Below are 15,783 nucleotides of genomic sequence, written 5' to 3'. Positions count from 1 at the left end.
AAACTGCAATGAAGTTACTGTGAAATTCTCCTAATTGCCACGCTCCAGCTCTTGATCGGGTACACTGAGGAAGAATTTAGCATGGTCATTGCATCTAACCAGGATGTCTTTTGGACTGTGGGAAGAAACAAAGTACCTGGAGGAAACCCATGCAGGCACGAGGAAAACATGCAGATTCCATACTGACAGTGGCCCAAGCCGGGAATTGAACCGAGGTCCCTGGCACTCTGAGGCAGAAGTGCTAACCACTGTGCCACTATGCAGGCACAGTGAATTTAGTGAACCATTTCTATACTACTTCTAATACAGTTATATCCTTTGTCAAGTCAGGCCATCAAAACTCTACACAGTATTCCAAGTGTGGTCTTACCAATACCCTGTACGACTGCAGTAAAATGTCCCTACTTTTATATTCCATTCTCCTTACAATAAACCCCAGCATTTGCCTTCCGAATTACTTATCATATCTGCATACTAGCAGTTTGTGATTTATGTACCAGGACACATTGATTTATCTGTACCACCAAGTTCTGCAATCTTATTCATTTAAATGGTATGCTGCTTTTCCATTCTTCCCGCCAAAGTGGACAGGTTCACATTTTCCCACCTTATACTCCATCTGCCAAATTTTTGCCTACTCACTTAACTTCAGTATTCTTTTGCAGACTTTCTCCCTCCTCCTGACAATTTGCTTTCCTACCTCACTTGGCGTTAGTGGCAAATTTAGCTCTCATGCATTTAGTCCTTTCTTCCAAATCATTAATCACCCTGTAACTGTAGCTCTATCAAAATCATTTGGACTTGAAACATTAACTCTGTTTCTCTCTCCACAGATGTTGCTAGACCTGCTGAGTCTATGCAGCATTTTCTGTTTTTATCTCTGTAATGGTAGTTAGATTTAAACCATTTATCTTTATTTGTGCCACTCATTCATGTATCTTATTGCAAATGTTTTGTGATTTCAGTTAAAAAGCTGTTAATTTTTTTAATGGGCTGTTAGTTTTTAACTCTTTTTTTCCTGCCCCTTTCTGCTTTTCTTTACCCATGTCACTGCATTGTACGGTTGCCTTGACCTGTTCCAATTTCTAAATCTTCTTTCAACTGAACACCCATCCCCCCACCTTCTAGTTTAAACTCCAATCCATAGCCCCAGTTTTATCATTTGCCAGGACATTGATTCCAGCCTGTTCCAGTAGAGCTTATCCAAATAGAAGGATTATGGGGAAAGGTCAGAGCAGCGTGGACTCAGCTGGCTGAATGGCCTCGCTCTATACAATAGCCATTCTATAATTTTGTATGGCTGGCACAGTTCGTATTGGCAGCTTAAACTCAGAAGGTAGACCGTGAGCCAGTGGAATTTTAAAATAGTTGTAGCTGGGGAGAATGACAAAAGCATAGTCGAGGGCTTCCGCATCAGATTGGATGAGATTGAGATAGAGGTAAGCTGTTAATAAAACTTTTAAGTGGAAGTAACTAGTCTTTTTATGATCGTGAGAATATGGGATGAGAAGCTTGACTCTAGGTGGATTAGAACATTTAGGTTGAGAACAGTCTATTTAAATTGGAAGAGGGAATACAATCAGTGACAAGAGTTTGTGGCAGGAGGCAGTGAGACTTTTTACCATACTCATTTGGAGGAAATTGAATAGTAAAGTCATGGGTATTGGACAAACAGTCTGCCAATGCAGAGACAGTTTGAAATATGGTGGAAAGGCAGAGCTAGGAATCAAGAGTGTACATGTGGAAGATAAATGTGTCTTTAGACGTTGATAAGGAACAACACATACAGGAGGTAGAGAAGGCAACCAGGAGTAGATCCATGAGAGAGTTTGGAGATGACAGTAAAGAGATGGATGAAAAGTCAATCTGCTGGTGCATTAGTTATGATTTGATTGGCAGTAGCAGAGCTAAATAAGAGAAGCCCCAATGAATTGAACAACGGAAGAAGAGGTATTGAAGGAGCCTAGTGTGGTCTATCGTTTCAGAGACTGCAGTAAGGAGAAGAGGGACAGTGTGTCAAGATTGCAATTACAATTATGACTTTGATTAGAGCCTTTCCAATGCTGCGACAATGTCTGAAGTGATGAAGCCGAATTCCATTTACCACTAAATGGAGCAAACATCTGAAAAATCAGCTCTGCTGAGAAATTTACCTCCCATGTTTTATAAAATTAATGTTTTCAAGATAATATTGATTTAAGTCTCTGACGTGTATATGGTACACAAGGTGTTAACATTGCAGTTGAGCCCAGTGGTTTGTTCTCCTCTTTATCAGTGGCCCTTTCTGCAGGATGGTAGAATTATTCTTTAATAGAGGCTTTGGTTATCTCCTGCAGATTTATAGGTTTCTAAATGGCAAGAGAGAAAATTGATATCAGCAAGTATAAATTTGCAACAAAATATTATAGTGTCACAAAAGGGATGCTACATAAGTAATCATTTGATGCACTAAACTTCCTCAATAGCTAGATTTACTATTTAAAAAAAAAGAAATTGTAGCATATACATTGTTAATAGATGCATGTGTTAAGGTGAAGACCTATTTTATTTAATAAATTGGTTTGGGTTTTTCTGCACTAAGGGATGCTGGAATGGTTGTAAGTGTGTGCTAGTGTGCCCAGTGACATGTTATTATGAGGATTGACAGCGTCTGTCAAGTATTTTGATAGCCTGAGCAGTAGATCACTCAAACAGCAACAGTGTTCCTATGTAGAAAATATCACATGTTCCTCCCAATTTACAGGGGAACAGCAATAACATTTTATCATGGTTGAGGGCCCAGTAGCTGCTTCCTATTAAACTTGGCCTTTTGGATACCTGTCCAGGATTAATTTGTTGATTTTCAAATGGAAACTCAGACCCTCCACTGAAGCATGACTTGCTCGGAGAGGCACAATCTGAATGACAATTATGTTGTAGGCAGGTTTTAGACCATTACAAACATGGACCCAGTGGAAAGCAAAGATTTCAGTAACTGATTTTAATAACATGTCCAATTTAAACTGTCAGTTATGTGTGCACTTGTGGGATGGTTTTTTAGAAGGATAACATAACAAAACGTTCTAACGTGCTATTATAATGATACACTTGAAAAAATGTTTTTGAATTAAGAAAAGCGGTTCCCCCAAAGAGATTTATATCCTGTACTAAATGCCAGGGTTTGAAAGTTACAGATTAAATTGTGAGCTATCTGGAGATTTCATTCATGACTGTAATGGTTACTTTCCATTTCTTACATTTAATAAGGAAACATAAATCAAATTATGATTTTTTTTCTCATTGCCACCATTATTAACTACTTCATTCTCTTCAACTTCCTTTGACTTCTGTAGGGGGAGGGGTAAGGGGTCAATGAAATATAATTTCAAACCTATGCCTATTTTCAACATAATTATTAGAATTTGTTTTAACATCGGATCCAGACAAATATTGGCATTTCTGTCAAAACTTATTGTCTTTTACAACAAAGAACATGAATATAATGGGGTAGCTGAGAAACCATCTTTAACCTAACCTAGTGAACTCTATAAGATGTGAAGTGAGGAAAACTGCAGAAATTTAGTTGCTGTATTATTCGCACTTTAAGGTTTCTAAAATTTGAAAATGTCCAACTTACATTAGAATTATTACAAAACAGAATTGTTCAATGGTTTAATTTATGTTTATAAAGAAAGCAGCATTTCTTTTGTGAGAGCAACCTTAGATGTGAAGAGGGGATTATGATAGTGTTTGGGGCCCACTTAATTATAAGCCCTATTATCTTTTCCCATACTGAAACAAAAATATCAACAGTTGAAGTAAATGCTAGGTCAAATTTTCAAAAATTATTTATTTACTGTTTCATGTAAGCTAATGCGAATCATTGTTTACTAAATAGAATCTTGATCTTGCCCCTGCATTGTGAAATGAGTTATTGTATTTTAGCATTTCATCTGATATGTTTCCAAAATGAAACAGTCAGCAAAGTGTGGAAATTTGGAAGTGCTTTGTTAAGGAGAATAATTATAGCGACATGACTTTTCAAAGAAAAATCACTTCGTAACTTCAATTTAAATTTGTTAAATAATTTTTCTCTCTCTCACATTTTTCTGTCCTTTGCTGAAGGTACTGCCTCTCACTGGATTAAGCTTTGATAGCACATGCTGCCTGCTGACATCTAACATAAGTGATCATTCCTTATGTGCGAGCCCAAGTGTATGTGTCAGCAATGATGGTTGTTCCTGGCAAACTTGATCATCAACTGGCATCTCTGGTTGCAGATCACCATGTGTCACTGGATAACCATCAAATCCAATCTGCACACAATGGGCAGAATTTTTCCTCTGCCAGGAATTTCTGGTTCGTCCAGAGTCAATGAACCTTTGAAAATGGCTGCATTTTACTGCATCGCCCCTACAGCGATGTGGCTATAAATATTCAGTCCAGTATTATGAATTGCATTTAAGTGATGGTACTTTGGGACTTTGGGAATTCCATAGTGGGAGCCGGCAAGCACATGGTAACACCACTACCTGCAAATTCACCTCAAAGTCTCGCATCCTGATTTGGAAATGGTTTCTGTTCCTTCATTGTCAATGAGTTATATCCTGGAACTCCGTACTGAATAACCCTGCGTGTGGACAAAGACTGCAGCAATTCAAGAATGCAGTTCACCACCATCTCAAGGGAAATTGAGATTGGACAATAAATGCTGGCCTTGCTAGTGATGTTCCTATCTCATGAACAAAGAAAATTGCAAGGCTGCAGTGGCAGGGCTATCGCCATCTCTTTTACTGTCAGATGTGAATCAAGGCAGAACAATCCTTTTTCATTGATAAGTCGTTAGAGATCAAAGAAGAAAGGCAGCAGACAAATGGCCGCCCTTAAGATAAAATCTTCCTATTTGATGCAAGCCTCCCCTGAAATCAGCTTTACCAAAAACATTTTTGGGACAGCAGCAATTTACATTAAAACAGAATCAGAATCAGACTATATGAATGCCATTGGCATGTGTACTGAATTCTGTACTATACTACACAGCTTTTATGTTTCAAGATAAATTACATCAGCTTGCTATGAAAATGGGCAACAGTATTGTTAATATAGGAATTGTAGGTCTGAGTGAATAAAGAGTGGTTGTAGTTTTGAAAGCCGGACATGGATCTCTACCTATTGGTTGGCTTACCTAATTTATAGTGCTGCTTTATCCAGAGTGTGGTTAGAATGTGGAACCTGCTGCCAGCTGCATGGAGTGGTTGAGGCAAATGGCACACCTTATAACCTAGTTAAGTGCATGAAATGGAATTGGCAGATATGCTGGAAGAGTGAGAGGTGGCTGGTGTGGAGTGTAAGCACTAACATAGACCAGATGAGTAATTTCTGTGCTTTAACTGCTATATAGTGTGGATGAGATGAATGGGCTCCCACTGGTACAAGTATTTCAAATGAGAAATCATGTATTGAAGCATTAGTTGAATAATATCTGTATGTTTGCTGACAGGGTGCTGAAAGTTCTGTGTGATTTTAGCATCGTCACAAACCTGCTAAATTCAAGTGTTTGTCGACGCATGCTTAGATATTGCCAGAACTTGATCTTCAGTCCCCATCTGTGTGTCTGCAAATGTCACTTTCAGGGTCACCATCCAAGTTTCATCCTGGGAGGTTGGTTAGCTCTTTTGAAGCAGAAGTATTCAGTTAAGATTTAAGTGATACTCATTCAAAGAAATATAGTGTGTCTTTGTTTTGGGTTATCATTATATTTTCTTGAAGATTAAAATATACACATTACTGGCTAGTAGAATGTACTATATTTCTCAGAATGAAGCAGTTGGGCTTGGCCCATTACGCATCTAGAGCTACCATCATTACAACCACTTGAAACAGCAAGGGAATGTTAGTGTTGTCAATTTGGCATATAAAGAGTCTCTGATACCATTGGAGGAATTTTCATCCATCCCAATGCAGGTTCCCTTATAATCTTTAAAGAGAAAATAGAATGTGAAATATCTCCCATGTAGGGAGGATATTAGTACCCATAAAAGAGAATTCCTGTGCTTAGGCTTCTGTGGGAAGTAGCTATCTGTCACAGCGATACTCCAAATACAGTTGATATTCTATGTGCAGCATTGCATGTTCAATTATTCAATTGAATAGACGTGATGGTTGACCAGGCTGCAGCCCAAGCTGAGTTGGACAACACTGCACAGATGGCAAGACTTATTACTGCAGTCACCCATGAAATGGAGAGTTTGGACGTGGGTATTTGGGCAGTTCATAGTATTATGCTGTAAAAATGTACGGTATGATGATTTTAGAGGATCCATCCGAATTAATATTAGCTTTTGCCTTTAGATGAAAATATTTGTGTAACCAATAATGATCATTAACCTTTTCATACTTGGCATTATTTCAGCATGACGTAATTCACTTCATATCATCAATGTGTTGTAATAAAAACTAGATTTTTCCTTCTAAAAATAAATAGTTTTTGGAAGAGAAAAGAAACTCATTATTTCTTTTCCTTCGTTAGAGTAGATTGAGGGGCAGATGCATCGATTCTCATTATTTTCTTCATTGAGTTGCGAACATTCGACCATGAGAAGCACACTTTCCATTTTATTGAAGTACTTTGTTATTCTAAACTTTAGTGTGGCAATTGATAAAAAGAAGGAAAAGGTTAGTTTACTCAGCCTCAGTCTTTGAACATGTGAATGATTGGTGTACAGGCCTTGTTGTTGGTAGTGATGTTTGGATGATGATGTAACCAGCAAAGAGGACATTAAAGAAATTGAATTTAGTGGACAATGGAAATATGCACGTGAGTTGTTGCAGCAGCCGGTTCATAGAAGCATTCAGTGTTGTGAAAATGAAGATGATAGGATTTTGCTGATGGGTGGGAGATAAGATTTGAAATTGCACCCTGTGTGGGACATTGCACATTGGTCACAGTTATTATAAACAGCCAGGTGGACGTGGTAATAAGGGTTCACCATCTCTGGCGGGAACCAAAAAGAAAGACTTTGCTCAATCAAAGGGCTTATTACTCATGATTTAATATCTGATAATCTCAGCACGAAGGTGTTGTGGATCATAGAAAAAGAGCACATTAACATTATAGTAGTGTTTTATTGCACTGAGAATATCAAAGCACTTCACAATCAATGAATTACTTTTGAAACATCCCTTTTCAGAGTCAGATTGCATACATAGGATATGCGGCACAGAAACTGGTCATTTAACCCAGTTTTTTTCCCACTCAAGCCTCCTCCCATCTTTCCTCACCTGAAGTTGTTGTCATAACCCTCTGTTTCCTTCTCACTCAAATGTTTGTCTAGTTTCCCCCTTAAATGCACCTATAATCACTTCAACAACTCCCTGTGATAGTAGGTTCCACATTCTCGTCACTCTTTGGATAAGGATGATTCATTTGAATTCTATTTTGGATTTCTAGGTAACTATATTGTTATACCAGCATAACAAAATAGGAGTAGAAGTAGATCATTCAGTGCCTCAAGCCTGTCATTTATTAAGAACATGGCTGATTTGTTTGTGTTATGAGTCCCACACTCCCATCTAGTGCCAATAACCTTTGATTCCTTTGTCTAACAATCTATCTACCTCTTCTCAAAAATATTCAATGATTCTGTTTCCACTGCCATCTAGTGCAGAGTTCCAATGTCACTTGGCTCTCAGAGGAAAGATTTCACCTAATCTCTGTACTATAAGGGTGACCCCTAATTTTTAAACAATGCATCCTAGTTCCACATTCATACACAAGAGGAAACATTCCTTCAATATCCAGCCTATCTTCATAAAAATAACAGCTCTTTCCAGACATTAATCTGGTAAACCTCTGAACCACATTTCAAGGCATTTACATTCTTCCTTGACAAAACCAAGACTGCACAGACTATTCATCATGTGGTCTTACCAATGCCTCGTGCAATTGAACTATAAAATCGTTTTTTTTATATTCACTTCCTTTTGTAATATTAGGTAGCATTCCATTAGACTTATTGATTGCATGCTGCACCTGTGTACTAATGATTCATACACAAGAACACCTTGATCCCTCTGCACCTTGACATTCTGCAGCCATTCTCTGTTTAAATGTTTTTTTTTGTTTTTCCTGCCATTGTAAACATTGTCACATTTTCCCACATTGTACTGCATCTGTCTGATTTTTTTTTCCCATTCACTGAACCTTTCTGTATCCACCTGCAAGCTCCATATATCTTCTTCACAACCTACTTCCGTACCTATTCATCTATAAATGTAGCAACCATGCCTTCACTCCCCTCATCTAAGTCTAGGTATAAACTGTAATAAAGTTTACTCCACTCATCATATCCTGCCATTTAGACAAAAACCCATTTATGCATACTTGCAGTTTTCTGTCAGTCAGTCAATCTTCAATCCATGATACTATGTTACCCCCCAAACCACGAGATTTTATTTCACATTTGCCTTTGACGTGGCATCTTAACAAATGCCTTCTGAAAGTTCAAGTACAGTACATCTACAGTCTCCCTTTTATTCACAGCACATGTTACTCCTTCAAGGAACTCTAATAAATCAATTAAACTCTTAAACTCCCAATGAATTGGTTATGCTGTGCTCCATGAGTAAAACCCTTCCAATCTATCAAAATCTTCTGCAAGTTTAAAGACCTCTTGTAATTCATTGCTCACCCTTCTCTTTTTTTCCGCAAGAGAGGAAATAGAGACTTTATCTTGTGTAGATTCTCACATTTCTGGTTATCATCTTTGTAAGCCTTGATTGCCTCCTTTCCACTGTTTCTAGATCCTTTTAATAATGGGATGACTGGAACTGTAGAATTTACAAAGGTGCAGAATTTACAAGGATGATGCCAGGAAATGTGTGGGTATGCATGAGCAAGTTGCAATACAGGCTTAGTATAACTTCACTTTTCCATTTTTTCCCTCTGGAAATAAGCCTAGACTTTGATTTCAATGAGGAAAAAAACAGCAACCTATAATTAAGGTTAATCAGGGTTTAAATCTTTCATTATCACACAGTAATAATCACTCCTGATTTCTGCCGTACCACCCTAATAATCTAAACTCAAAACAAATAAAACTAACAATTCCATCAGGGAAACTACAGAAAGATTCCAGTTGTCTCTGAGCGAGCTGAAAAAGAATTAAATTGCAGTTAACTGGGGCATGACCAAATTGCCACAGTTTATATTCTTAAAAGACTCGCTGAAGGAACCAACAGTACAGTTACGTTGCAATTAACAGATATTACTTACATAATGACACCTGGATTTTATAAAGCCATTTATCCCACACTTTTTACAGTTTTTTTTCATAGTTTCACACAAGTAGAAAATAAGTAATGAAACAGAAAATGACAGAAGTGTGCACATAATCCATTCACAAAAAAGATGCGTGTGATGTAAATGTTAAGCTTTTGTTGGAGTTGGTGTGGACAAGCCAGTTCCTTTACAGCCCTCATAAGAAACAAAATAAGATTTTTTGTGGCATTGCTAACCTGTGATACACTTTAGTTCACTGGTGTATTCATAGCTCCTGGATCCTTTGTCCCTCTTCCCCAGTTGCACCGTCCAAGTAACAAGTGACCTCCTATTTTTCCTAACAATGTAATGCAGTTCCAGTCATCGCCTGATGAAGGAGCAGCGCTCCGAAAGCTAGTGGCGTTTGCTACCAAATAAACCTGTTGGACTTTAACCTGGTGTTGTGAGACTTCTTATTATGGCATGTCTCACCAGAGGTGGCAGAGCGAATCCACCAGAGAAGATGCACAGCAGTACACCAACAGTTGGTGATGCAGCAGTGACTCAAAAAATCTCCAACATTGACTATGGACCTCACAAAGTCTCTTCAGATCAAATGTTGGCAAGGAAACCTCCTACTGATTATCACATACTGCCCTCCTTCAGCTGTTAGATCAGAGCTCCACATTGAATGTGATGTGGAAGAAACACTGAGGGTAACAAGAGCACAAAATGTACTCTGGGTGGAGGCCTCCAATGTTCGCCACCAAGAGTGGCTCTGTAGCACCAGTACTGCTGATCTGGCTGAGTCCTGAGACACACAGTTATCAGACTAGCCCTGTGGCAGGTGATGAGAGAACCGGAGCAAAGGAAACCCGATTTGATTTTATCCTCACTAGTTTACCTGTTGCAGATGCACCAATCCAATGTCATATTGCTCAGTAGCCATGGTAAAAGTCCTTGTAGAGACAAAGCTCTCACAAGAGGACATCCTCCATCACATTGTGTCTCAGTACCACCATAGCAAATGGAGATTGATTCGGATTAAATTCAACAACTCGAAACTTGGACATCTACATGCCATCAACAACTGCAGAATTGTATTCCAGTGCAATCTTTCATCTTATTATCTGGCATATCCCTAATTCTACCATTACCATCAAACCATGAATGAAGAATGTAGGATGAGAGCAGCAGCAGTCATATTTGCAAATGAGGTGTCAACTTGGTGAAACTGTAACACAGAACAACAAGCAAAGCCAAACAGTGGAAGCAGTATGCTATAGACAGAGCTAAACAATTCCACAAACCAGTACATCAGATCAAAGTTCTGCAGTACTGGCACATCCACTCTTTAAGGTGGACAATTAAGCAACTAATGGGAGACGGTTCCTTAAATAACTTCAAGCTTAATGATAGTGGAAAGCAGTATATCTGTGCAAGAGAGAAGGATGAAGCTTTTGCAACAATCATTAAGTGCATGATCCATCTTGGCCTCCTGAGGTCCCAGTATCACATATGTCAATCTTCAGGCAGTTTTATTAATAGCATGTAATGTCAAGAAATGGTTGAGTACACTAGATACAGCGAAGTCTAAAGATCAAACATTATCTCAGTTGCAGCATTGAACATTTGTGCTCCAGAATTAACCCCACCTCTAGCCAAGATGTTCCAGTATATTACTCAAGAAACTGGAAAAATTGCTGAATAGAGTTGATCTGTTTACTAAAACCAGGACAAATCCAACCCAGACAATTACTGTCCCATCAGTCTACTCTCAACTGTGAGCAAAATGATGAAAGTTGTCAGTGACAGTGCTATCAAACTGCACTTAATAACCAATGCTCAGTTTGGGTTCTGTCAGGACCTGTCACGTCTTGACCTCATTACAACCCTGTGTGAAACAAACTAAAGAGCTGAATTCAGGAGGTGAAATGAGAATGACTGCTCTTGACATCAAGACAGCGTTTAATTGAAGAGGCTTGGTAGGACTGAAATCATTGGAAATCAGAAGAAAACTCTTCACAGGTTGAAGTTGTAACTAACATTTAAGAAGATGGTCCTGGTTGTTTATCTCAGTTCTCAGACATTGCTGAATTAGTTCCTCAGTCCTGGTTCCAACCATATCTGGCTGCTTAGTTAATGACTTTCCCGTCATCATAAAGCCAAAGTTAAGATGCCTGCTGATTATTGCAAAGTGGTAAATTCCATTCGCAACTCCTCCAGATACTGAATCAGTCTGCATCCACATGCTGGAAGACCTGAGCAATATTCAGGCTTGGGTTGGTAAGTGCCAGGCAATGCCAACTTCAGTGAGAGAATCTCCCCTTGACATGCTGAATTGCCCCCATCGTTATACTGGAGATCACCATTGACCAGAAATTTAACTGGACCAACGATATTACTACTGTAATTACATAATCAGGTCAGAGGCTAGGTGTTCTCTCCAAAAATATCTGCCATTTACGAGGCACTAGTCAGGAGTGTGATGGAATACTCTACAATTGTCTGGATGAGTGCAGCTCCAACAACATTCAAGGAGCCCTACACCTTCCAGGGCAAAGCAGCCCACTTGGTTGACACCACACCCATACCTTAATTATTCAGTCTTGCAATCAACAGGGTGCCACGACTGCTGTGTGCATCATATACAAGATTCATAGCAGCAACTCATCAAGGTCTCCAAACCAGTGACCTTTAACATCTAGTTGAACAAGGATAAAAAGTGCAAGGGAACACCATCTACAACTTCCTCTTCAAGTCGCACATCACTGTCACTGGGTCAAATCCAGGAACTTGCCACATAACAAATCATAGAATTTGTTGTAGAGATGTGGGAGGTGTTGCATTTTGATAGAAAGTATAGGGAGAGGCGATATAGACATAATGGAACTGTTCTTTAAGGTGTGCAGAGACGGAGGGTTCTAGGGTTTATTTGCATACATACAGGTTTGAACGTGGCAGGATGTATCGAGAGGATAGTTAGCAAAGTATATGTGATCTTGGGCTTTATAAGTAAGAAGCATTGAGTACAAAAGCAGTAAAGTGAACCTGAATCTTATAAAACTCTGGTTGGACTTGGATCTGGTCCTGGTTACCATACTTTAGGAATGAGGGTCCCAAGGAGGAAATTGACCAGAATGGTTCCAGCGAAGAGGGATTTTAGCTACAGGAATTGGTTGGAGGAGCTGGTGGTGTTCTCCGAGCAAAGGAGATTTGATAGAAGTGTACATGATTATGACATGTTTGGATATGGTAGATAAGCAAAAGCTCTCCCCTTTTAGCTTATTAATGCATGAGCTAGGGGACATAAGTGCAAGGTTTTAAGCAAGTGACCCAGTGGGTGTGTGAGGATGAACTTCTTAAAGCAGCAAATGGCAATGATCTGGAACTGACAGTCTAGGTGGATGGTGAAAGCAGACATGATCAGTAATTCCAAAAGAAAATTGGATGGTTACTTGAGCGAAATGAACTTGCAGGGCAATGTGGATAAAGCAAAGCAATGAGACTGCCAGGATTTGTCTGTAGAGACTCAATGAGTAGAGCAGCTTCCTTCTGATGAGTTGTGACTCTATAACAGCAATGTGGTTTGATCTACATCATACGGACTGCAGTAGCTCACCACCACTTTCTCGTGGGCAGTTAGGAGTGGACAGTAAGTGTTGGCCTTGTCACATCCTATGAGCAAAACTTTTTAAAAATCATTTTTCTACTTTGCTACTTAGAGTTCATTGAAAATCTTAAGCAGCAATCAGGTCCCGGTATCCCTGTATCACTGTTGCCTTTATCCTATTGCAAAGTCAGTCAAACTCAATCCAGCAGCTGTTTGTATTGTACCCTCACGCTGGGTACTGCATCAATACCTCTACAGTGTCAGGAAGACTACAGCCGTGGTTTGTGTTGCTTTTTAAGAGTGCATGCTGTTACATTTCACTGGGTATCTGCTGTTGCGATGAATGCTGATGCACAAACTTTGAAGTTGACTTTGTCAGAGACTGTCTGTTCCAAGGAATCCTGAGGTGAAATCATTGCATCTATCACCAAGATGCTCAACAGTGCAGGTAATTCTTTCCCACTATGTGCGCTGTGGCCAGCATGCTCTTTCCACTATGGAGAGGTTCTATGATGTTTAGCTTTTGTTCTTATGTTCTTACCCCTCATTGCTTACAACTTGTACCACCTTCTCAGTGGTGTCAGTGATTCACAGCCATGTGGTTTCTGCCTGGCTGTGTTGAATATATCTGGTTCTGAATTGTTAGACTTGGCAACATACAACATTCTTCTGACTAGAGCTTGTTGGAATTTCTGGAAATACTTCCTTCACTTTGCTGTGTGAGGATGTCATACAAGATTTCAACCAGTACATAGATGTTATATCTCTGGCTGATTCAGTATCGATGGAAGAGCTATAAAGGTTTTCGGGACTATGGACTGAACAGGAGGTTAGCCTGACCAGATATTTCATGTGTGTATGTATGTACCTAATGATGGGTCAGCACTGACCTGTTTATTTATGGTCCCAATGTGTAAGTGGTCTGTAGACTGACTGGTTGCATTGTATTTTTTTGGACACTTGTAGAGGGCTTCCTTGCTGTAGTACCCTGCCTATACCCTTCTGTAGCTTTCCTGTGTAATGTAACTCTCTTTACCTGCAAAAATACGAGCAGATGTCAAAAATTGAATTATTTATATTGGACTATTTTGGGAAATCTATTTGTAATAGCCAGGAAGATGTGCCTTGTATTATGCTACTCCACACTGTTAGTCACCACTTGGTGCTTTTGCATGAGGAGAGCATTTGATAGTCTCAGATAAAGACCATGTAAATATGAAATTCTCGTATGTAGATTTGACAAATTGCTTCTCTCAAAATGTCACCGATTTATAAGCCTAATTATTATTGACCTTTCATGTAGTAAAGCGCTGTGCTGTACCTCACTGTCTGCCATTCATAATATTTGTAATAATAGTTTGATTATAATCACAGTTAGTCATTTCATTTATCTGTTTGTATACTTCCAAGTTAATAGCCTTGTTACCACAATGAACATTTTATTGTGCTTTCTTTCTCAAAACGTAACATACCTTTGTGCTTTAACTGAATGTTAAAGCATTTTTCGCAACTTCATGTCAAAGTTCTAAACCTTGCCAGAAGGTCCAAAAGAAGCATTCCCCCAGATGCTTATCGCCAATGCCTGCAAAACATTGTCACTGAATTTGCAATTTTATGTTTGATGTCCAACCACTGAGTTTAAGATTTGTAGGTAAACTGCAGTGTTGGTGAATTTTCTATTTTGAGCAACTTTTAACAACAGTCATGATTGTAGCTTTTAACTTCATTGACGTTTCAGTGTTCGCCTGGTGTAAAACATGCAACGATGACCATCCCCATAGTGAGCTGGTGGTTTGAAACATGTTTCCTGTTTTTAAAAATCAGAGGAAATGTGGATCGTGTGTTTAATTTTGGGTAACCATATAGATTGAGTCAGAAAATAAAGATACATATTAGAATCTGTTTGTATGTGTTACCTCTTACAACCCTGAGAGAAATATTTATTGACTGATTAGTTGCTAAGATTCAACAATTTCTGAAACAACGGACTGTTGTGCGGATGTTATTTTGACACTATTTATATCCAGCCTGTGCAATCCAGAGAGAACTGTCTCTTTAAAGTTTATTGACCATGCATTTAATAGCTTGGTTCAATTTGTATATGCTGGGCTGAGTTAGAATCACTTTAATGTCATGTCATAAATCCAGTATAAATGCAGTATTATTTTCGAAGATGCTTGCTAGAACGAGACAAATGGTTATGTGGGGTCAAACAGCAGATAACTGGTCAGCCGTACCTGCACTTTGACCTTAAAACTACTCATCTGTAACTTTTTGACAGGCTGGGGCTTGACCCGAAGCTACTGGCAAAAATTTTGAATATGAGCTCAGGCCGATGCTGGTCAAGCGACACCTACAACCCAGTACCAGGAGTGATGGATGGTGTCCCTTCTGCTAATGATTATCAAGGTGGCTTTGCAACAATGCTGATGGCAAAGGTATTTTTTTTTAACAAAGAAATGATTAGAACTCTTTTTTACTATGTCCCCTTTAGGCCACATGCTGTTTAGCCTAAGAGAAGGCAGAAAGCTTGCTCACAGGATTTTAATGCCATTCTACAACCAGCTGATTGGAGGTGCTTAATATTGGCATTAAGGCCAATTATTGAACGTCAAATCCTATCCCCAAGGGGATCAAGTAACTAGCACAAACAATGAAACCTTGGATTTTCTGGTCTGTACCTGTTTTTCCTGTATGGAAAAATTGCACACATCAGTCCATTTGTTTTCCCTTTTGATAGTCCAGCCAAGATGACAACCTCATTATTTGACAACTTGCAATTTCTTTTGTTACCATTATCTGGAATAGTAAAGATATGACTTTGTGAAACCTACTGTGATTTGGATGAATGCACTTCCCATTTGGCTACTTTCTAAATTGCTCCATATTCACCAACATGCCCTGTTGAGAGGTGCAGTTTTACTGACTTCCT

General features: G+C 39.0%; 1 protein-coding gene across 2 annotated transcripts in view; it reads left to right on the top strand.

Annotated features, from left to right (window-relative positions):
• hibadhb (3-hydroxyisobutyrate dehydrogenase b) overlaps positions 1-15,783 on the top strand; it is a 142,393-nt gene that overhangs the window by 117,759 nt on the left and 8,851 nt on the right. For both annotated transcript variants that reach the window (XR_013888859.1, XM_080205867.1), the window contains exon 7: positions 15,133-15,289. Coding sequence is in view for 1 of the 2 variants with exons in the window: in XM_080205867.1 (XP_080061993.1) it covers positions 15,133-15,289 (157 nt within the window). In the remaining variant the exon portion in view is untranslated. The remainder of the gene's footprint in view (positions 1-15,132; positions 15,290-15,783) is intronic.

This window comes from Carcharhinus amblyrhynchos, chromosome 2, assembly GCF_965287045.1.
Source record: "Carcharhinus amblyrhynchos chromosome 2, sCarAmb.v2.hapA, whole genome shotgun sequence".
Taxonomy (NCBI): Eukaryota; Metazoa; Chordata; class Chondrichthyes; order Carcharhiniformes; family Carcharhinidae; genus Carcharhinus; species Carcharhinus amblyrhynchos.
Note: the sequence above shows the minus strand (reverse complement) of the source record. Positions and strands in the feature narration are given on the sequence as shown.